This window comes from Salvia hispanica, chromosome 1, assembly GCF_029641045.1.
Source record: "Salvia hispanica isolate PSC_SH4W2 chromosome 1, Shi_PSC_v1, whole genome shotgun sequence".
Lineage (NCBI taxonomy): Eukaryota > Viridiplantae > Streptophyta > Magnoliopsida > Lamiales > Lamiaceae > Salvia > Salvia hispanica.
Window position 1 is genome coordinate 22,493,306 of NC_142692.1, and position 24,912 is coordinate 22,518,217.

The following is a 24,912-nucleotide window of genomic DNA, read 5'->3' on the forward strand; positions in this document are numbered from 1 at the left end:
TGACGATAGTATTCGGGATTATGACTAGTGTATGCGAACCTAGAGCGCCTAAGAATATGCGTTAGGTTGAAACACACTTGAACAAGTAGTTGTAGGATGACAACTCCTCTATCGCTTTCTCGAGCGACGAAACAAACGATAACATGCAAGTTAGGGCGAACCCCTAATTTTAACGGAATACGAGAGAATAAACGCGAATACTAGTGGACAGAGTAAGGATAAGGAAGGGGCTACCCAAAGTATTTTTTTCCTTGTTTTTTGCTTGTAATATTTTGAAAATTTTGGAGTATCATCTTCTTCAGTTCTCACAAATCCAATGGCTCTGAAGACAAAATTGTTATAGGTTGAATATCGGAAGGGGCTGAGTAGAGTTTTGAACTTACAGAAGAAACAACAAGAGCAGCTGGTTACAAGGAGTATTTTATATAACGTCTTTTTTGGCCCATTAAATATTAAAATATTACTCTTTGAAGCGTAGGGGACATAGCTTTTTCAAACTATTACTATTCAAATATGCAATTTATAGTTTTTCTTTTAAATTTTTCCTTTTCAATTTTAACTTTTACTTTCTAAAATTTTTCATAATGATTTTATTAGGAAAAATTGTTGATAAAAATATGCAAAAAGTAATTATGCAATGAATATGTAATTTAATTTATATAGGATTTTGATACTAGTATTTATTAACAAAGGATTAGAAAATTTTAAAGTATTTGTAATGAACGTTTGACCCACATTTCAATTGTTTGTTTTGTTCCGTATACTATAGTTTGGTTATAATACATTAAAAGTTAGTATTAGTATTTTTAATTTTATAAAATTTATAAATCGAAGCTCGATATGTTCAAATTTATTTTTATTCATTTATTTGAAGTTATAGAAAAAACGAACAAATGAAACATCGATTTTTATAAGTTCCGTAAAACTAAAAATTTTAGTAGTAACATATATTTTTAGGATTTAGGGTTTAGGTGATTTTTTAATATACTAGTAATATTTAATATATAAACAAAAACAAAGGAAACGTACATCAAATGAGGATGATGCTCATATAAGGTATCCACATAAAATAATTACAATTAGTGTATCATTTTTCTGCATAGTGGACCTTTGCGTCCGCCACTGAACGCGAGTGAGTTCGAGAGGGAACTAAGACATTAACCTTTTGTTTTGACGAAAATATGTTATACTGTATTCCTTTCGAGGAAAAACATATTGCACAAACCAATCTGTCCTTAGATGTTAACTCTGACAAGGAGGACTCCGAGGCAGAAGGCTCCGATAATGAGGATGATACGATCATATCTCCTAATTATTTAGTATCTTTTATTTCACCATATCTTTGTTTTCTTATTCAATAAGTTAGGGTAGAAGTCTAGTATTATAAATAGGAGAGCTTGTTATCATATTTAATCATCCAACAATGAATCAATGAATATATTATTTTGGCCAAATGCCTCGCATTATGCTTTGAATCCATAATTCCCTAAGCTACCTGCTACCCGACGGAATCCCTCCGCGCACAGCCGAAACGTATATCTGATCCGTAGCCGTTGCCCGACGGGTTGGAACCCGCGCACAGCCGCCCAGATCCTTATCTCCACCGACCCTCACGGGCGCCGGATTATCTTATCTTGTTATTTTCCGTTTTATCGGATCGTTAGGGATTTAGGTCCTTAACAACTGGTGCTTTCATCGGTTTACTCATGTCCCGCTTTCATAATAACGGGAATGGAACTTGGGCGAGCCACCGCCCGGACACTTTTCCGAACGGCTCCTCCCCGCCGCAACAACTTCGGTGTCCGTCGTGACTACCTGGGACTTCAGCGACCACCCTTGGACGAGGAGCCGTCTACTTGGCCTCTGGATGACGGCAACAACGACGACTCCATTAGCGGCAAACTGGATCAATTGTTGTATAGACTGGATAAATTTGATTCTTGGAAGGATGAAACGGATCGCCGGTTCGATAATCTTGAACCAAACCCCAACCGTAGGCATGATCAGCGAATAGGGTATGACGATGACGACGATTCTGATGGTGACGGGGCAAGGCGAAGACGTAATTGGGAGAGGTGGTCTTGCCCCAGAAACCTTAGCTATGGACCGCGCGATCGTCGCGTTGATGATCGGGATCGCATAGAGAACATGGACAGGCTGACGATGTGCTGGGATTCACCAGCGCGACAGCAGGACCGCAGCTACCCGACCTTTGACCGGCCCCGGTGCTCGGAGACGTGCTGGGACCTACTTCACCCTCAGGAGGAGGTGAGAGCGATGCGAGTCCAGGCCGCATCCCACTTGCCCCGCTACTCCGCCGAACAGCCACCGCGGGACCAGTCAGCTCGCGCGTGTGACCAGTCAAACTTCGGACCAGCCTCTGCGCTCACCAACCTATTGGAACACTCGGGAAGTGCTGCACGCGCAGCCTATGTACCAGCCACCGCAGTGCGACCGATCGTTGTGTCACCGCACAACGCTGTTGCCTGTTGTTGCTCCTAGTCTCAAGGTTCGTTCGCCTTGCTCGGCCCAACTAGCTAGCATAAGTGATTACAACAAGAAATTGCGCATTTATAGGTTGGAGCAAGCTGCCCTTCTCGCTGAGTTGAATGCGTTGTTTGAGGAGAATATTGTTGACGAAAATCTAGTTGGGGATGTTCCTAACAATGCCGCTCACAATGAGGGTGCTAATCTTGTTATACCAAATGACGAGTCCCTCGAAGAGATCGTCAAGACCGACAATACGCAGCTGCATGTGCTCGTCGGGGCATATGATGAGAAGATTGATGATCTTAGTATTCCAACACATAAGGAATTGGAGATGAGAGAAGATACAGAGACTTTGCTGGAGAAAGAAAATAAAGTCGAAGCCCTTCGATCTAGTTTAGAGCCGAAAGAGAAAGATTTTAGTGTGTTGACGGAGAATCCGAGTGAGGGAGAGAGCATGGAGAATCAGAGCCTTGTTAATGACATCCAGGCTAGATTTGATATGAAAAAACAAGACAATCAAGAGGAAATGGAAGAGAAGCGAAGGTTTGAGGATGAGCTTAAATTAAAAGCGGAAGAGTTGGGTAAGACAGGGGATGCTCACTCCGGTTCGCATGCACTTGCTTGTGTCTATGTGGATTTGAATGTCAGTGATGTCTCAAGTCTGAATCTTCAATCAACATCGCTCAACACCGATGCAAGGTTGATCCCTCCACGCGATGACACGTCATGTTTGAGCATTCTGAGAGGCATGGACAAGCTTTTCGTTTTGGCATGGAATTTTGCCGACAACATTGGGTCTCCTTTGTTGATTTTTTATGGAGGTGATAAAGGGAGACGTTCAACTGTTCGGTGTGTGTTTGATCCAGGAAGAGACGCCTCGCCAAAGCTTTTGCTTTCAACTATCGTTGTTGGTTTGTTGTTTCCACCTTGAGGACAAGGCGGATTTTAACTGTGGGGGAGTTGATACGATCATATCTCCTAATTATTTAGTATCTTTTATTTCACCATATCTTTTCCATATCTTTGTTTTCTTATTCAATAAGTTAGGGTAGAAGTCTAGTATTATAAATAGGAGAGCTTGTTATCATATTTAATCATCCAACAATGAATCAATGATATATTATTTTGGCCAAATGCCTCGCGTTGTGCTTTGAATCCATAATTCCCTACGTTATCTGCTGCCCGACGGAATCCCTCTGCGCACAGCCGGAACGTATATCTGATCCGTAGTCGTTGCCCGATGAGTTGGAACCCGCGCACAGCCGCCCAGATCCTTATCTCCGCCGACCCTCACGGGTGCCGGATTATCTTATCTTGTTATTTTCCGTTTTAACGGATCGTTAGGGATTTAAGCCCTTAACAGAGGATCTGAGGGAGATGACGATCCAGATATAAAGGAGATGGAGGAGGATGAGCCGGTGGAGGAGGAACCTCAGGCCGTGGGTTCTGTGCTCTCGAGGGCCGAGTCTGTTCCCCAACTGAAAATCAAGTTTAACGAGAGAGATTAGAGACGGGAAGCGAGTAAATGGTTTTTGAAAAAAAAATTTGCTAAATGAACTAACCCAAACTTCCACATAGCTTTAGACGGTTGTTTTCTGGTGTTAGATGAACGAGTATTCACCATTGTTGCTCAGTATAGATGGCAGTCGAAGCGGATAACGATAGATGGCAGTCGAAGCGGATAACGATAGAATGTTTTTGGAGTTTCTGGATTTTTTTTCTAGTAATGAATCGTCCTCTTTAATCTCCCAACTCTCTCACACATTCAAAATAGGTGGGATATGAAGAATATTTTTGTAGTAGATTTTTTAGATCCCACCATTCTTAGGAGTAAATTTTAGGTATTCATGCTCGTAGGATATCACAAAAATCGCCTCCCAAATTACCCGTACAATGACCCAAAATGAAAGAGATATTGGTCTCTCAAATCATTAACTTCCAAAATTTGGTATTTTTTACGAACTTTAATAATGATCTAAAATATCACAAATTTTACCTTTTATTTGCTATTTACCATGGCAGATCAATCACCATATCCGACCAATTTTAGTGCATTTTTTATCCTACTTAGCACTACTAAATCAATGTAACGAACTTAAAAAATAACTAAAATATTATAAACATTTCACGGTTGTCCACGTATAATAAGATTTTTGCCGATGATATCTTATTTGGTCTGGGTTGGAAGTAATAAATATAAAGTTTTATTTAAAGTTTGTAATAAATTACAAAAATTTGATCAATGTTCATTATTTTAGGGATCAATATCCACAAATGTAATTATAATGCTATATGGTTGATAGATTTTGGGGCGTTTATTTTATGGACCCAATTGATCATATTTGACCCTGGTTTTATATCACAACCCTGTGTAGTAGTATTTGGGAGAAATTTATAACCAAACATACAAGGTTCTATTTTGAGTGCAATATGTTGATATCTGAAATCAACTTGTGCAAATTCTTATATGACGCCCCTCCCTCGGAAATGCTATCCCTGGCATCACGAGCTATCTGAGCAGTTGATCTCGATATCCTCTCCTTTTCACCCTCCATCAAATCCCTCGCCACCTTCTCCACAACCGACCGATCACACAAGCGGTTCATATCCAACCCCAACCCCCACACCTCACTCACACACCTCCCATTCACTTGTTGCTCCGCCACCAAGGGCCGACAAATCATCGGCTTCCCTGCCCAAACACTCTCCAGAATCGAGTTCCACCCACAGTGCGTCAGAAACCCTCCCACCGCATCATGGGCCAGAATCTCCTCCTGCGGGGCCCAGCCTACAATCCGGCCCCGCTCTGATCTCAAATCATCAGGAACTGTACCCGGCCCGTTTTCATCCCGTATTAAATCAGGACGTATGGCCCACAGGAAAGGAATCTCACTATTCACCAATCCGTGCCAAAACTCCACCAATTCGTCACGGGACAGCGATGCAACGCTGCCGAAGCTGACGTATAAGACCGATCTGGACGGCTGGGAATCGAGCCACTGGATGCATGATTTGTCGAACTGGAGCGGAGTGGGAGAGTCGTGCTGCGCGGGAGAGCGGAGGGGGCCGATTGTGTAAACTGTGGGGAAGATGGAGTGGAGGCGGGAGATGAATGGCGCTTCGAGGGAGTCGAAGGTGTTGAGAATGAGAGCGGAGGCGTTGCGCATTTTGGAGGCTTGATTGATGAAGAATTGGAGAATTTGGTGGTGCGGTTCTAATCTGCATATGCTGGGAAGATCGCGGCGTCGCAGGATTTTCTCCAGACCGGGAATGCAACACACTTGTCTCTCCAGCTCTTCACTTTCTGTTCCTGCAACCAATTTTTCTACCAAATTAGTATTCCCTCTGTTTTCTACTTTATGCTTTAATCATTCTCAGTATTATTATTTTGAACTAATTAACTTTTTTCTATTAGCAAATGGATACAATTTTATAGATTGAATCATGATAAATTCGAACGGACTATCTATCTATCTATACATATATAAAAGACGAGTTTTAGGATGTTTTGAATAATTATTTTATGCAAAGGATGTAAATGCAATTAAGAAAAATTATTAAATGGTCTTTCATTTTGAACCCATTTAATTTATGTATTTGTCATTATTTTTATGTATTGCTTAAATGATTTTGGCTAAACAATATGGCGTGCGAGTTTTAAAATAAATTTGTGAATGTTATACGCAATATGGTTTCTTCATATGTTTGACTTTACTATCATATTATATTATATTTATATTTATATTTATTATCATCATATAAATGGTTACACTAATTAATGTTTGACTTTACTATCATATTATATTATATTTATATTTATATTTATTATCATCATATAAATGGTTACACTAATTAAGGAGTAATATAATATTTATTAACATTATCATAGGTTTGTGTTAAAATGACAACTCCTCTTAAAATGACACCGTGACACCACTTATACAACAATATTATAAACGCTACAAAGCAATATTACAAACACTACACAGCAATATAGATTGTTGTATAGTGCATCGGATATTGCTGGATAAAGAGCAACGAATTGCTAGCCGTCTTTTTCAGATTTTTTTTTTTTTGCCACGTGACAGCTTATTATTCGTCCACATGTACAAATGATTAGCTAGGAATGGTGGTATGGTGTTATTTTAAGGGGTGGTGGCACCCTAACATGCCCCCATTATCATATTTATATTTATATTTATATTTATATTTATATTTATTATCATTATAAGCAATTTATAAATGGTTACACTAATTAAGGAGTAATATTATAAGTGCTAATATAATTTCATCACAATAAAAAAACAGTTGAACGGTTACAATTAATATTAAATAATATAATAAATATATACTCCACAAATCAGCCGTTACTGTTAGCTGATTAGAAGAGTTGTATAGTATAATAATAGTATATTTTATTAATTATTAATTATTAATGGAATAAAGTCAAACATTGTTTAGTCCACAAATTATTAGTATTACATAATTAATGGAATTAGCGTTACACTAATTTGTAACCGCCGCATCATTAGAAACGTACTAAAAATTATTGAATAGATTCTTTATATATTTTGGACCCTTATTACTCACATTCTCATTGCTTCTCCCGTTAAACTTCTCAGTACAATTTGTAATTTGTAATCTGCAATCTAGCATAACTTCATCAATCATCAAAGTTCTATGTGTTTTTTGTTTTGAAATGACCAAACTCGGAGACAAGTCAAATGTCGCCAGCTTGGAATGCATTTTCCAGGACCGCATGGTAGGTGTTTTGTCACTTCTTATCTTATCAGTTTCTAACTTTGTTTTGTTATATCACAGTGTATTTCATTCTTTTATATGATTCTGATGGATCTTGCTATAACGCAGGATATTAAGAAGTTCAATATTGTCGGGATGTTGCCAGCGTATATAGGAGAAACGATGAAACTTAAAACGTTTTTAGTAGAATATTTTATGCGTGATTGAATTTGTTGTTCATACCTATTTTAATTTGAAAATTGTACACACTCTTTGAGTTAGGTATCATGAGATCTTTAGACTGATTTCGAGATTACTCATATTTGTTAGGATCCTATTTTAGAATATTGGTGATGCTTTATGTATATGTTTTTTGGATATTATTAAATTAAAGTCAAGAAATTCAAATGTGTTATAAAGTTAATATTTATTACTCCCTCCGTTCAACAAAAATATGCACTTTTGGTTAGATATGAGTTTTAATCCACAATTGATCAAGTAAGAGAGTGATAAAAAGAAAAAGTTAATAAAGTATTATTAGTGGAGAATGAGTCTCATCTTATTAGAAGAAATTTAAAATTAAAAAGTGTATATTCTTGTGAGACAGAAGAAGTAGTACATTTTTTATGCAATTTCTCATTCAGCAATAATTTATCATAAGCGGTTCGAACCTTTTGACATCTTAATTAAATATGTGTATAGATTTCTAAAGTTACTTTATTTATGTTTTTGGAATTGAATTTAAATTGTGTTTGGTTGATTTCTAAAGTTGCGTTATTAGGTTTTTGGAATTGTACATTTAAATTGGTTTATATATTTGTGATTTTTAATCCTTAAATAATTTAATAATATCTGCTTTTAAGTAATTAATTCAAAATATGAATTCACAATGATGAAATTAGTCGAGTCGCACATCGCACGGGTGTGATACTAGTAAATATATAAAAGTGGAGTTTTGGTAAAAATAACAAAAATGCCATTATGAATAATGACATTTTTAATTCATGTAATAATTGACGGAAGTGGATTATAGGAGTTTTATTTGGAGTAGTGGCTATTGATTACAATTGGAAGTGGACCTTTTATTTTAGTGGGAGTACTATAAATATATAAAAGTGGAGTTTTGGTAAAAATAACAAAAATGCCATTATCTATAAAAATATAAAAGTGGAGTTTTGGTAAAAATAACAAAAATGCCATTATGAATAATGGCATTTTTAATTCATGTAGTAATTGACGGAAGTGGATTATAGGAGTTTTATTTGGAGTGGTGGCTATTGATTACAATTGGAAGTGGACCTTTTATTTTAGTAGGAGTAGTGTCTGTTAATTAGTCATGGAATATGGTAGGACGGTTAAACACTTGTCCATAAAAGGGACTATAATTTGATTTAGTTTGTTTCAATTGTTAACTTTGTCGAGTTGTTCATTCTTCATTTTCCATGATAGGTAATCAAAATTACTGCTGTTGAATTTTGACAAAAACTTCAAAGTGAATTAATTAGTTGAATTTTGACAAAAACTTCAAAGTGAATTAATTAGTAGTTGCATTGTTGGTTGCGTTAATTTTCATGCCTTTCGGTCACTAATTTTCATGCCTTTCAGTCACTAATTGTGTTTGGTCATTTTCTTTGTGTTTTTTCTTTTCTTCTCTTATATGTCTGTGCTTTTTAATTATGTATGTGTTTTCTTTCAAGGATTCTACTTCCAGCACAATTGATATGACACCAGAAGAAAGAAAAGAGCAACAGAAAAGGGAGGAAGCTTTGCACGCCAACAGTCTTCGTATTCCTCAAAGGTATGATTTGTTCTGTCATCTAAATTTGTTTTGTTGTCCTTTGATTGTGCCCGGTTTAATGCAAAAATGTCTTATCCAGACCACCATGGAATGCTAAAATGTATGCAGACGAGGATGTCTCTTCCTTGAGAAGAATCACCCCAGACACGCAAAAAGGCAGATCAGATGAGGCAACTGGAGAGGTTCAATGTTGCAGGTGGTGAGGTTGCGATCGATGATGGGCTCGACATTAGGGGTGGCCGAAGGTGACGACCTTCTCAGCCAGGGAGAAGATGGTGACACCGATCTCCACTCCACAATGGGTGCAGAGCTCGCTGGCCTGCTTGAAGAAGCTGACTTGGTGGTGGTTTTTGTTCCCCATGCTAGGCTTCTTTGCCATGGTGTGTTGTTGGTTTTGTTATGAGAGATAGTGGGAGGTTTGTGTTGATTTTTTTTAGAGAATGGAAGAACATATACATGATTGTGGGATGGAGAGCTGGAAATTTGGATATAATGATTTTGATTATTGTGTGGATTTTGTTTTTCTGGTGAGTTTGTGTTTTAGTTTTCGTTATTGAATGTTGATTAATTGATCAATCGTTGTTTTGGAATTTGGAGGACAACGTAAAATTATTAATATGCAAATTCAATATACTAACAAATACGTGTATAATATTAGCGAAATAATAAATTAAATATAAAATTTCATCAAAATTTTATCACAACAAATTGGTGAAACATGTAATGGGATTGAGAAATGTATAAAAGTGGTGATTTAATTACCTACTTTTATAACTTATGAGATGAACCAAAAATCAATTAAGAAATTATGATTTAATTGACTAATCATAAAATAGATATAAATAATTTAATTAAACTATCATAATGTTAGTAATAATATGTATGTATATTTTTGCCAAAATCACGAATCAATATATTTGTGTGTTTTTTTTTTCTTTGTTTAATTTTATATATTTTTAATAATTATTTTTTATTTTATATATTTATGATTTCAGATTTCATATAATGATATTTTTATTAATTTAAAAATTATTTTACATTATAAAATAAGTTGAAATAAAAGAAAATGGGTCGTACATCGCACGTGGGTGATACTAGTTGTTATTAATAGTGGACTCACACCAGTCAATCCACAATTTAATTACTAAAATTCACTTGTCATCATCGGAGCACATCTTCCATGTATGAATCAGGGTGTATGTGAACAAATTATTATGCTAAATGAAGGTAGCATTTGCAACTTCAAACACTAATGAACCCAAAAGAATACATCAACTCTTCGAACCATTAAGAAAGAAAATTAAACTTGAAAACTGGAAGTATATCATATAACCTCATTCCTATAAAAATATAGATATAGACTTTTTATTTTAATCTGTTCCATAAAAATAATCTAGTTTTATTTTTGGTGATTTCTTTTTGCCTAATGAGGTAGACATATTTCTCCATTAATAATACTCCAATTATTTTGTCTTTCTATTTCTCTATTATTTTGTAAATTATACATTAAAATTGTGTCATTTTAATAGTCTATATTTTATCGGACAAAGGAGTATTTCAACATAAACCAAACTAAGCATTTTGATGTATACTGTGATTGATTTGCTAAGAAAAAATAAACTAAATCCAATTAGTGCAATAATAGGAGACAAAATAGATTCAAATGATGTGAAAAGGAAAGAACAATGTGAATTTAAAATTACCTGAAACAACAGGAATTTCACCCTCTTGGATGAGGTTCTCGAGGTGAAAGTAAGTCCAAGTCGAAGTAGCACTGTAAGTCCTAAAAGCAATCGCCGGAATCCCGAGCTCCACCGCCACGTCGATGGCAAACGACATGATCCCATCGGCAATAATACAGGTCGGCGCGTGAGTCATAGACGCGATCAAGTCTTTGAAAATCGGTTTGCAGGCGGTGCTGGTGGAGATCAATAGATCCAGAATAGAAAGACCGCTTCGTGGATGATCCGGCGGCAGTCCGTCGGGGATGGAGAGAAAATTGATCCCAGCCCCAGGGCTGCGGCGGCGGAGAAGGAGCTGCTGGTGGGTCTGCTCATTGTTTACCAAGGAGATGGTGAAGCCGGCTCGGCTCAGATGCTCGGCTAACATCAGCATCGGCTTGATGTGGCCCACAGCTGGGAACGGAAGGATCACCACATGAGGAGCTACACCATCCATTGCACAAGATATCATTTACTATTGATTATTCGTTTTTCTAGACAAACATAAATTATATTCCTAATAAGCCCCCTTCTTTAGATATGACGTGATATGATATCATAATGATATAATACTTCCTTTGTCGTTTATAATTTTTATACCATTTCACCTTCCATGAATTTCGAGAGATGTAATAAAAATATACTTAAATTATGCGTTTTGCATGCCTTTATCTAAAATTTAAAAATACAGTGGACAATCCTTAAACTAAGGTGTAATCAAATTTATGGTACTTTTTCACTATACATCACACTCAAAATGCCTCCAAGGCATGAAGAGCATTTTTAGACTTTCATATCTATGTACTAGATTTGATATTTTCTTTATCTCTCTAGTACTAAATATGATATTTTATTATAGTTTGAGTACCTAAAATGATATTATTCACTTCCCTTTTTCAATCACTTTTTATCATACATTCTTTCTCTGGCCTTCTCTAAAACTTGTAGAAAGTATAAAATAAAAATAAAAAGAAGTATGAAATTCTTAAATATATTAATTATATAAATTAAAATTATATATTTAATTATTAAAATAATTTGTGGCTAAAATGCTGCCCGTTGATACCAAATTCTTGTTCATGTAATTGTAAATGCCTTCTTTTTATCCTTATAAGTTATAAGTATATTACTCCTAGTGTATACTTATATTAACCATCATTTTTATTTAGTGTGAATTTGCAAAGAAATGTTTGTGAAATATTTGTGCATTTTGAATTGAAAGATAACATAATCTATATGCCCAATTTATATTAAGCGTGGAGTAGTACTTAGCAATGATTTCCTAATTTTTCGTTTTTGTGGTTTGATTTTTATTTTTTGGACATTATATTAGAATAAATTTATGTGCCACTAAATTGCAGTGACAAATTTTAACTCTGCTGATCTTGCAAAGAGTTTAGAAACGGGACCCACTTGACCGACACCAAACCCCGACCCCTCCTTATACTGCCCAACTCCGACCAGTCTCCGCCCCAGAGCAAGCCCTGAACTCCAACCGTAGTTTCAAGAATCCAGCGTTGCCGCCGCAGCCGCTGTTCACTGAAATCGAAATTGAATTAGGAAGGAAAAGATAAAGAATAGGGCTTTATTTGTTTTGGGCCATCTATATTGTTGTTGGACTGCTATATTTTTGGCATTTTGGGTTATAATAAACTAAATTAACTAATGGTGCTCTTGGCTTAATTAGCCCAATTTTCAAATCAATAATATCGCCTAGAGTAGAGTTCCAACAACTTCTCTTGAGAGAATATTTTCTTCTAATGAAACTTATTAAAACAGATTTGTTGCAAAATAGTAAATGAGACAATGGATAAATGATTAGTTGTATACGTCGAAAGAGAATTTTAAAAAAAATTGGAAACGAGACTATATTTTGGCAATTTCAAAACATGGCTACCTGTTGGAAAATATTTACTCCTATCATCTAGTGAGTCAGTAAAAATTGTACAAACATTCCATATAAGATTAAATATGTTAATATTTTTTTTAAAAAAAATTCAGCCCGACTTAACATAAATCCTGGTTCCGCACTGACGGGACCAATGTATAGACGTATATATATAAGCATTTATGCAAAGTCACAGAAGTGAACAATGTTTGTGATTAAAAAAGTTCAACCATCAATTTCTCTTAGAAACATTGATGTTTCATTCTTGCATGAAATTTCAGTTGTAGATCATCTCTTCAAAACATGTTTCAATATTCTTGCATGAAATTTTAGTTGTCCCACATCGAAGGTGGAATGGATGAATGGTTGAGTTTGTGTAAGAAATATAGGGTGAATGAATGATAGATTATTACTCCGTATTGGGTAATGAAAAGGTTATTAATGGGTATTGCTAGTCTATTCGGTATTCTTGCTCGGGTAACGGTTATACACCTATACTTGACACCCGATATTTTCGTGCATAGAGTACCCGTTCCCAAACCTGTTCCCAATTTTTTTAGGTAATGGGTATCCAATACATGGTGGGTATTGGGTGGGGTTCACAGAATGTTAAGAGTGTTCCTCTCAACGTGATGCCGGAGTTGGTAAAGTAGAAGTCCCGGGAGGTGAAATCCCGTCGACAACTAGGGTTTGCAAGAAAACGTAAAAAAAACAAAGTAGGCGAAATCTCAGATGATCTTATTATTGATTTAAGCGCCTATTTATAATCTAAGGAACCTAGGGTTTGTTCGACTTACGGCCCGGGAAAGAACCAACAAAGAAAACCCGGAACGGAGCTTATAAATTGCTCGACTCAAAAGTTCATAAATAATAATAAAAGAAAAATGATAATTAATAAAATCAAAACAAGTAAACAAAAAATAATACTAAAATATTCTCTTCTCCTTGCCGCCTTATTTGGAGACAAAGTCACCAAATCTCACCGGCGGCCTCGTCCTTCTCCTCGGCTTCCCTTGCTTGATCGCCGCTCTTGGCGAAGGTCTTCCACGTTCCACCGTTTCATAATTCACCTCCTCAGCATGCTGCTCATCTATCTCCTCTTCCTCCATTGCTGCATGTTGTTGCACTGCCCGGACCGGAGGAACAAACGCATCAACTCCCCCCGGATAAGATGATTCTTGTCCTCAAGGATCAAGGTCGGAAATCGACGCCGAACCACCGACAACGGCTCCCACGTCGGAGTCTCGCCACTGTCATCATCCCACTGCAATAAAGCCTCCTCCATTGGCTCACCATCCCGCCAAACCGTGCGATTATCTACCCATTTCAACGGCCTTGAGATTGGACGGCCCCACGCGAACAGGGGAGGTAGCGTCGTGGCACTCGGTGATATCCCTTGCACAAACGGTCGAAGCAAACTGACATGAAACATATCATGCACTCGACTACCCTCCGGCAAGCGGAGACGATAAGCCACCTGACCAATACGCTCCAACACCTCGTACGGCCCGAAGAAACGCCGCGCTAACTTAGATGAAAGCGGTTTTGCCACCGAATACTGCCGATATTGTTGCAACTTTAACAACACCATATCGCCTATCCCAAATTCAACATGGCGACGATGCTTATTGGCAGACGCCCGCATGCGCTGCTGCGCCTTCTCCAGATTTGCGCGCAGAGTGACAATCAGCTCACCACGCTGCCGGATCAGAGATGCCACACCCCCTGGGGTCGACTTCGACGATTCTGCCGCCACAAGTGGGAGAGGGTCACGGCCATACAAAGCCTTGAACGGCGAAGTTCCAAGCCCCTCGTGATAAAAACAATTCAACGACAACTCAGCCCAAGGCAAGAAATTCACCCACTTATTTGGTTTGTCCGCTACAAACGCCCTCAAATATTGCTCGAGCCCCCTGTTCCGCACCTCTGTTTGTCCGTCTGACTGAGGATGGTATGCAGTTGTGAAGTGCAATTTGGTGCCGCTCAAACGCAGTATTTCCTCCCATACATCATTCAAGAACACCGAGTCCATGTCAGATACCAAGGTCTTTGGAAAACCATGATGCTTTACCACGGTCTCTATGAAACGGTTCGCCACTCGCAAAGCATTGAAGTGTGGCGGTAAGGGCGCGAAATGCGCATACTTTGTCAACCTATCAACCACCACCATAATAGTCGTGAAGCCCCTGGACTGGGGAAGACTCGTCACAAAGTCCATCAAAACATCCTCCCAAACCTGAGAAGGAATAGGAAGAGGCTGCAGCAACCCCGCAGGCTTTTGTGTCAAATACTTCGTCGTCTGACACTCTAAGCAAGCTTCCACATACTTCATAACATCTTGCCGCAGGTTTTTCCAGTAAAATTGTGCCGCAATTCGACGAAACGTTCGTTCCACGCTTGCGGTGTCGAATGATGCTCGTAAAGCAACGGCAGCTTGGCTGCGGACAATTCACCTACATAAACCAGACCCCCCACAAAGGAGAAGTTATCCCCAGCTTTGCCATCTGCAATCAACGCTCGAATCTCAGCCAGCTCTTCCAACGAGTCTGTTTCTGCCATAAGTATTTCAAGAATATCTGGCACAGGGTGAGCAACGAGCTCAAGCAGCGCCGTATCAGCCTGCGCTTGTTCCGCCTGCCCCACATCCGGCTCCATATCCCTGCGCGATAGCGCATCTGCCACTCTGTTGGAAGCCCCAGTTTTGAACTCAATGCGAAATTTGTAGCCCATTAATTTTCTTGCATAGAACTGCTGGTCAGGAGTTTGGATTATTTGTTGTAGAAACTCCTTCAAACTCTTTTGATCGCTTCGGATCACAAACTCATGCCCCAACAAGTATTGGCGCCACTTCTGAACCGCCTCCACAATCGCGTACAACTCTTTATGGTACGTAGACGACACCCTTCATCGCGGCCCCAATTTTTTGCTAAAGTACGCCAAAGGATGGCCTTCTTGAAGGAGAACAGCGCCCACACCAAAATCAGATGCATCCGTCTCGAGATTAAAAAATTTAGAAAAATCCGGCAGGCGTAATATAGGAGCCGACGTCATCGCGGCTTTCAGCGCCACAAAACTGTCCTCTGCCACGGTGGACCATACGAAGGCATCCTTCTTAAGCAACTCAGTTAAAGGACCTGCAATGGACGCATAATTGGCGATAAATCGCCTATAATAACCTGTAAGACCCAAGAACCCCCGCAACTGTTTTATAGAGGTCGGGATAGCCCACGCGACCATTGCCGCAATCTTCTCCGGATCGGCCCTCAGCTCCCCCGCTGAAATCAAATACCTCAAATACTCCACCGATGTACTGCAGAAAACGCATTTGGACATCTTTACAAAAAACTGATTAGCCTTAAGGATCGTAAGTACCTCATGCAGGTGACGCACATGGGACTCCAGTGTTGGGCTGTAAACCAGAATATCATCAAAAAAGACGATAACAAAGAGCCGCAGTAAAGGCCTAAAGATGGTGTTCATGGCTGCCTGGAACGTTGAAAGCGCATTTGTTAATCCAAACGGCATGACTAAGAACTCAAAATGGCCGTCGTGAGTCCGAAAGGCCGTCTTGAAGACGTCATCCGCGTGCATCCGAATCTGATGGTATTCGGAGCGCAAATCGAGCTTTGTGAAAAAACGTGCCGAACCCAATTCATCAAACAATTCATCCGCCGTGGGTATAGGGAATTGATCGGGCACCGTGGCTGTATTTAAGGCTCTATAGTCGATGCAGAACCGAAACGTGCCATCCTTCTTTCTAATGAGCAAGACCGGCGACGAGAACGGGCTCTGGCTAGGCCGGATTACGCCAGAAGCGAGCATCTCCTTCACCTGCCGCTCAATCTCATTCTTCTGAAAGTAGGGATAGCGGTACGGCCGGACGTTGACCGGTTTGGAATTCGGGAGTAGTTGAATGCGGTAATCAAAGGGGCGGATCGGCGGCATACCAGTAGGGTTGCGAAACACCGCCTCATGAGAACCCAGAATCGCCAACACCATCGGGTCAAGGTCGGTCGGAAACTGAGGTGGGTCAAAGGTGCCGCTCTGGCCGTCATCCTTAGGAACCGCGACCAATTCAAACATCTCCGCCTCCCCTCGCAATGACATCAAACTCGCGACAGTCTTGAGGGAAACCTCCTGAGCGATCTAGGGGGAAACTCTCAAACAAACCGGCACCCCATTGCGCACAAACTCCAACGTCCCCTCCACGAAATCACTCGTGACACGCTTCGACGATTTCAGCCAAGCCAAGCCGAGAATCACATCCGGCCCATGAATCTGTAGTATATGAAGATCAATTAAGAATACATGAGATTGGATCACCACCCTCGTCTGCAGGCTAGCGTGCGAACACACCAGCGACGCACCATTACCCACATAAACTCGAAACGGCTTAACTGTTGTTAACGGCAGTGACAACTTCTGCGCGACTCGTGGATGCAGGAAGTCATGGGAGCTGCCCGTGTCCACCAAAATAACCACGGGATCCGCTCCGATTGTACCCATCAACTCCACTGCCTTCGGCCGCTGTTTACCCTCCAACGCATAGATGTGGGAGAGGTCAGCTATGATTAAATCCGATTGTGGCTGCTCCTCTGTGGCATCCATCTCCTCCAATTCAGAATCTTCAACGCCTCCCATATAAGCTAAAAACGGACGCTTGCAGGCATGACCCTGCACCCACTTCTCCTCACAGTAGCAACACACGCCACATCGGGTACGATCAGCCCGCTGCGCTGCTGTCAGACGGATTACTGGCAGCTTAGAATACTCGGGACCCCGGGCATAGACTGGTCTGGTCGCCGGCTGGGAGTGTTGATTCTCTTGGGATGAAGCTGCCGGTTGGCCCCGCTGCTCTCTGGGTGTCCAATTCTGCCTCTGGGAACCCGATTGGGCGACTGTAATCTCAGTGTTGCTGTCAAATTCGATCGCGAGAGCCATTGCAGCAGCCACCGATCTCGGATGTTGGTGTTTAACTTGGCTCCTCACCGGTTGCTGGATACCCGCCACGTAGATAGGTAAGAATGTGGATTCCGGAATGTTTGGGATCCGGTTCCGCATTGACTCAAAAGAGGCGTTGTATTCAGACAAAGACCCAGTTTGCACCAATTTTGCTATCAAGCCCAGATAATCCTCAAAACATTGCGGGTCGAAACCGCGACGCACGCCCTCCAAAAAATCATTCCAAAGCACTACTGGATTGCTGGCACGATAATTAAACACCCACTCTGCAGCTTGGTGCTCAAAAAGCATGACCACATAATGTAGGCGACAAGCATCGGGCATCTGCAGATGATCAAAGTAATATTGAACCCGAGCAATCCAATTCACTGCATCCGAACCATTGAAACGCGGTGGCTTCATCTTCATATCCTGCGGTTGTTCCCACGCCCGCTGGCCTCCTGAATTATGCCATGCCGGGTTATCCCACGATGTTGGTTGGCGATTCAGCGGTAAAACTAATCCTTGACGGTTCCCTGGCGGCTCCCACGAATTCATCGCACTAGAGGCAGCCTGCGAACTACTCCCAAAACCAGCGAACTGCCCTGGTATGGAGAACGGAGGCGAAGTAGTACCCGTGCCGTTATTTCCCCCGCTCATCCCGGTCAATGATCCAAAGCCGGGCAGATTAGGGATACTTGTCAACACCGATTGAGTAGGAATCGGAGTTGGCCGCGAATTGGGAAACGCGTCGGTGAACCAGTGCGACGGTAGACCCAAGCTCTACGCCGCCGCCGATCGTGGTGGTACCAACCGCCGATCAAAATCATCCATCCGAGTCTCAAAGCGTGCCATGGAAGCCAGAATATGTTCAAACATCGCTTCCACAGAGTTCGAACATGGAACAGTAGAGGTCGACAAAACGCCACCAGTACTTGGCGCCACGGTTGACCTAATCACTGGCAACCCACCCGAACGTCCGACATTAGCAGCGATAACCTCCATGAGTTCAGTGAAAGCACCAGTTTGTTAAGAGTGTTCCTCTCAACGTGATGCCGGAGTTGGTAAAGTAGAAGTCCCGGGAGGCGAAATCCCGTCGACAACTAGGGTTTGCAAGAAAACGTAAAAAAAACAAAGTAGGCGAAATCTCAGATGATCTTATTATTGATTTAAGCGCCTATTTATAATCTAAGGACCCTAGGGTTGGTTCGACTTACGGACCGGGAAAGAACCAACAAAGAAAACCCGGAACGGAGCTTATAAATTGCTCGACTCAAAAGTTCATAAATAATAATAAAAGCAAAATGATAATTAATAAAATCAAAACAAGTAAACCAAAAATAATACTAAAATATTCTCTTCTCCTTGCCACCTTATTTGGAGACAAAGTCACCAAATCTCACCGGCGGCCTCGTCCTTCTCCTCGGCTTCCCTTGCTTGATCGCCGCTCTTGGAGAAGGTCTTCCACGTTCCACCGTTTCATAATTCACCTCCTCAGCGTGCTGCTCCTCTATCTCCTCTTCCTCCATTGCTGCACGTTGTTGCTCTGCCCGGACCGGAGGAACAAACGTATCACATTATTACCCGCTACCCATTTGGAGACTCTTATGCTACACTATCTACAATAATATTAAGTCACTTAAGGCATATCAATGGACAAATTTTGTTTACCAATAATAACAAAAATCAAAAGCAAAGGGATAGAGCATTTTAGAACAAAGGATCAAAAGCGAGAGGTGAGATTCAAAAGAGGATGGATATGAATGCATGTCCAATTAGAAATTATTTATGCATGTAGTCTAACTAATCGATCGGGTATGACAGCTTAGACCATCTCCAAGAGTACATTAAAACTTAAAATGGGATAAGTATTTAGCTCTAAGGGCATCTCCAATCATTACACTATACTCAAACCCATTTTAGTGTAAATGTCACACTAAATATTGATTTTGCTCCAACCATTTACATTAAACTCAAACGCAAAAGAATATTCTTCATCCACTAACTTTTTATACTTTTCAATCATACCTATATATTTTATCTAAATTACACACCAACCCCATGACACTTTGTCAATATCTTAAATTAAATTAAATTAAATAATATAGTATAAGTTTTATTAATTAATATAACTAAATATGAATTCTATTATTTATTAAATAATAAATTAAAAATTTAGAAAATTTAAATACAATAAAAATATTATAAAAAAATATTACAATATACAAATAAAATAACTAAAACTCAAAATTAAAATTCATTGAAAAATACCACAAGTACATAAAACATACTACGACGTACACATAAAATAACTAAAACTCAATGTTCGAATTTCACATATTGTTCCCACATAAAATTATGTTTCCCTATTTTAGACTTTCCATATTATGTACACATATTAATTACTAATGTTTAACTATTTTTTGTTATATTTGATAGCATAAAGTAACGGCTATTTTGAATAAATTTGAATAAAGTAACTATTTTTTGTTTCTCTATATTGGAACGGCTCTTTGTTAACTCCGTAATAAATTATTTTTTTTCCAATTATGTTGAATAATATAATACTAATATGGGTCAGCCCACTATTTAATAACTATCAAATATTAATAAGATTAAATTAGGTTATTATCATATCATCTTCTCCATGCCGCCGCTGCTTCTCTCTGTAAGTTTTTCATTCTCTGAATTTTAATTTCTCTTCCTCCACTTCTTCTATTTTGATAAATATGAATTGATTTGGATTTGAATGCAATAACTCAAAATATAAAAAGTGTTTTTGGTATACTTTGAGAGCAAACCTAAAGATAGGTATTTTTTCTTCAAAAACCTATAATGAGATTGGTTTTGCAGTACTGTTGTAGGTAATATTCTACTGCATTTTAGGTTTTGCAGTACTGTTGGAGATGGTGTAATAGTACTAAAAAACCAATCTTATTTTTGGTTTTTGAGAAAAAAATACTATCTTTAGGTTTACACTAAACCAAAACCTAAAAGTTTTTCAAATTTTGTGAGTAAAAAAGGCATAATATAGAGAATATTCTTTTAAGTTTGATTTTAGTCTAAATGATTAGAGTAAAATTAATATTTAGTGTGAGATTTACACTAAAATGAGTTTGAGTGTAGTGGAATAGTTGGAGATGCTCTTAATATCCTTAAATCTTAATCAAAGATGTATTGAGTGGAGGAATGAATTCATCTTAATCTAAAGATTCAATATACAGAGAGAAGATCTGCTGCACAACTTATTTAGGCGTTATGTGAGCGCCAACAATCCAAGTCACCATTTCCTTTAAATATAGTGATTCACGTTAGGTATTATTAATTTTCATTCTCGTCTCTCTATTTTTATGGGCCAATCTTTTAATTTATCTTCTTTTTCTATACAATAACCTAAATATTGTGTAACAATTACAATAGGCAATATAACCGCCTCTGTTTGCATCAAGAACTTTTCTCTTATAAATTAATTAAAGGTTATTTGGTCATCTTTCTCGATCTCTCTATATTTATGTCTGCATCTGTTCGTTTCTTTTATGGTCAAAACTTTGTAACCCGTTGATAGCTAATACTTATTTCACTCTTCACATTGCCATATAAGCGTTCTACTCCCTCCGTCCCCTTCAAGATGACCACATTTCCTTTTTTGTTTGTCCCAATTAAGATGACCGCTTTCCAATTTTGGATATAACCTCCTCTCTCATCTCTTCTCATTAAATTTCACCTAACAACACCTCCTAAAATCCCGTGCCACTCAAGAATGTGGCCATCTTGAGTGGGACGGAGGGAGTAGATAACAAAATTTGTGATTTTGATAATTAATAAGAATGTTGCTAATGAAAATATTTATTGCTGATAACATAAACTCGATAAATATAGTGATAGTGATTGCTACAATTTTTTTTTCTGAGTACACGACATTATATGTAGTCATTATTGGAGTTTCTACTTAAAGAAGATTAAAAAACAAGGGTCTGCCAGAATTGAGAAACATGACACAGAAATTAATGTTGGAAAAGCATTGCAAAGAGAATCGATTTGGGAAGAGCTTTAGACATGACAATGGGGATCTGCAGAGAAATAACCAAGAACATAATGGGAATTAATTGCAAAATTGGGCGGTGGAAATTTGTAGACAGAGAAGTAAAATGGAATAAAATCAATAAATAATAAGAGTGCTGACATATAATAAATTAATAGAAGATAAATTAAGAGAAATTAAAGGGCTAATGTATGAATCACTATAATTAAGGGAAATGGTGACTTGGACGGTAGGCGCTCACGTCACGCCTAAATAAGTTGTGCAGCACATCTTCTCTCTCAATCCAAAAAAAGTTAGACTAATTCTACTATATTAGCCTATCAACTAAAATTAGACTAATTCTAAAAATGAAAAATTTCAAACTAACACTAACTTTACATATCATTCTAAACGTGGACTCTACAATACACTAGCATTAGTTCCACCACATTTTCCCTCTCCGTCACTCTCTTATTTTAGCCATTGCATGCATATTAAAATTCGTGTCATTTACAACTTTGTCTATATTTTTTTTACTGAGGTAATATTACCTTTGCCTAGTTTTTTCCAATGCCCCTCATATAGGTTGGCCAGTTGGCCTAGGTTTCTATAAATCTGCCAAAAAATCTTTGAAATTTAGAGTTTTCTAAAAATTACAAAAACGGGAAACATAGTCATTATTCTCCGAAATGCATTCATAATTCCAAGTATCAATAATAAATAAATATAAACAACAATTCCGGCAAAAACTCAAAATAGATAAATTCTCGGTCCATTTAGTTATTCCAACCAATTCAAGTATAGAAACAGCTAGGATTTGGATTTGATTAATACCTATCTTGGAATTCAAGAGGAAATTAACAGGATAAATGTTTACCTTTTGCATTGTGCTAAATTGAGTTGGGGAAAGAAAATGAGAAGGAGATATGGTGTGTTGACAAAATAGTGGAGAAAAAATAAAAATCTTTTAAGATTCAAGTAAATAAAAATAATGCATCACTAAAACGGCAGAAGTAAAACGACGTAGTTTTAATCTAGTATCGGAGTAACCATTTATCTTTTTAAGTTGGGAATTTGGGCCTTCCTAGTTTCTACACCAAAAACAACCGTGTATTAATAGATCAAAAATAAATCCTAATCCTCTTATGCTAATTCTAATTTTAACTACTCCCCCCGTCCCATTAACGATGATCTACTTTCTTTTTTGGTTTATCCTAACCAAAATGACCTTTTACTAAAAATGGAATCACTTTTATGTCTACTTTATTCCCTCTCTCTTACTTTATTATCTTCACTTAGCACATAAAATAAAGTTGCATAAAATCTCATGACACCCAAGGAAGGGGTCATCTTCCTTGGGACGGAGGGAGTATATTTTAAGTTGATATCTCACAAATATTTCACTTAAATGAGATGAATGGAGTAATTAGAAAGATAATCTTTATTCTTATCCTAATTCCGATTCTAATTATATTTAAATTTGATGGTTGTGCTTAGGCAACACTAGGCGGACATACTATTATGTGGTCTCTAGACTATTCGTCGATGTTGTAACTAGTAAAAATGTTAAGTTGTAAATAAGTATTAATCTCTTATGGAGGGTACCTATTTTCAATTTTTACAGTTGCAAGATACATAACTTTTTTGTGGTTATTTGCAATTATGCATTAAGCATAGTATGTGATAACTAATTTATTAGCCAAATCTTCAAAATATCATTTAATATTTTGTCTGTGATCCTTAAGAAAATAAACTCTAAAGCCAAAATTATGTAGACTGGAAACGTAATTGGATAAGATTCTCATCGATGAAAACTTAGAGTTTGAACTCACCGATTCATGTCCTCTATTTCCTCGACATAATTCCACGAAGAATGTTCGATAATCATTATGCATGTACTTAACAAGTTCTTTGAGGAATAAGGACAAACTATTTTCTTTAAAGTAGCAAGACAAGTCTTGGTTAATGACGATGAAAGATGGATATCAATAGAATCTGTCAAGATGATTCGATTGAACATCCTAGAGAGACAAAATGTTTTGAGGAATCTTTGATCACTCAAAGAGTCTCTGACTCAATTCATCGCCTAAAGTAATAAGAAATGACTACAAGAAGATTTAACTGGAAAGTAAAAAAACCTTCACTATAATAGTCGTTATTTTACTATTAGAGGATAATAATATGATAGATGACGAATTTATAAGGGCAACACTTTTCCTACATCCTAGTTCATCTGGACAAAAGACTAGATATAAAACTCGCGAGATCCTGAATTGTCATCAACATAAGATAAAAGCGAAGTGAAGATGCTTTGTAAGCTGGATTGACCTCTTCTAAAGAAGGACAATGACTTACATGACAATGCAACTTTTAACTAAGAGATCTTAATCTAATTTGGAATTTGTAGTAGTGGGAGCATGCTCAATTATTGTTTTATGGTTGATGTTTAGGACTTTGTTTTAGTGATACCATATTTTTCATGTACCATAGAAAAAATAAGTTATATATCATAGTATCAAAACAATATAAATGCAACAAGATTGGGGATTGAGCAACAAGTCAATTTCTTAAACAATGAATGATAAATTATTTATGACTCTTAATCGTAATGCCAAGAAAATACTTAGCAATCATTCTAACTGAGCTAAACTATCAAGATTTTAACAAATACTCCCTCCATCCGCGAATAGGAGTTCCGTTTTTTCATTTTAGTGCGTCCGCGAATAGGAGTCCCGGTTCACTTTTACCGTAAATGTTAATAGGATCCCACCTTCCACTAACTCATTCAACTCACATTTCATTTAAAACTAATATGTACAAGTGGACCCTTATTCCACTAACTTTTTTCCATCCACTTTTCTTAACATTTCTTAAAACCCGTGCCGCCCATAAATGGGACTCTAATGACGGACCGAGGGAGTAGTTTGTTAAATAGTTTGAAAGTCATGAATGTTTGTTTGATGCACTATAAGTTAGAATAATTTGACAGTTCAAGAGTTTCAAAATACTTATAAAAGTGCAACTTAAGAAGACGAGCGAGTCTCAATGGTTTACACCATAAAAGACGAGCAATGGATTATGATTAGCAGTGAGAGTCAAATATCAATTGACTAATCCAAGCATTCTACTCAAGAATGGGATCATTATAAAATAAGGAATTAAAGTCTTTCTAAGACAAGTTTGGTTAGTGATGAGTTATATTCATTAACTTCTTATCATTGATGGGATACACATTAGAAACAATGAGATATACTTTAAGGAAACTACCAACATCAGTACCTTCTACAACACACAAGTTGTGGACTAGAGTGAG

General features: G+C 38.1%; 2 protein-coding genes and 1 pseudogene across 3 annotated transcripts; 1 reads left to right on the plus strand and 2 right to left on the minus strand.

Moving 5' to 3' along the window:
- The first annotated feature begins 2,431 nt into the window (after positions 1–2,431).
- LOC148933449 (uncharacterized) lies at positions 2,432–3,421 on the plus strand. The gene has a single exon (XM_089062424.1). The coding sequence runs from the start codon at positions 2,432–2,434 to the stop codon at positions 3,419–3,421; it is 990 nt and encodes a 329-aa protein (XP_088918550.1).
- Positions 3,422–4,786: 1,365 nt separating this feature from the next.
- Positions 4,787–11,239, minus strand: LOC125219368 (7-deoxyloganetic acid glucosyltransferase-like). 2 transcript variants are annotated; one of them, XM_089067085.1, is made up of 2 exons: positions 10,732–11,239; positions 4,787–5,794 (listed from the first exon to the last, which is right to left on the minus strand). In XM_089067085.1, exons 1-2 carry the CDS (start codon positions 11,219–11,221, stop codon positions 4,905–4,907), a joined length of 1,380 nt encoding a protein of 459 aa, XP_088923211.1. In that variant the 5' UTR covers positions 11,222–11,239; the 3' UTR covers positions 4,787–4,904. The 2 variants fall into 2 exon arrangements, with proteins under 2 accessions (XP_088923211.1, XP_047977289.1); XM_048121332.2 differs by having other exon boundaries at positions 4,787–5,800.
- Positions 11,240–16,797: 5,558 nt separating this feature from the next.
- Positions 16,798–18,001, minus strand: LOC148933450 (uncharacterized; annotated as a pseudogene).
- Between the last annotated feature and the right edge of the window lie 6,911 nt (positions 18,002–24,912).

Excerpts from the sequence above, each read along its gene's own strand:
- LOC148933449 (XM_089062424.1), top strand. The coding sequence starts at position 2,432 with ATGTACCAGCCACCGCAGTGCGACCGATCGTTGTGTCACCGCACAACG.
- LOC125219368 (XM_048121332.2), bottom strand. The coding sequence starts at position 11,221 with ATGATATCTTGTGCAATGGATGGTGTAGCTCCTCATGTGGTGATCCTT. Across the intron at positions 5,801-10,731 it reads TGAAATTCCTGTTGTTTCAG|GAACAGAAAGTGAAGAGCTG; the intron begins GTAATTTTAAAT and ends AATTGGTTGCAG.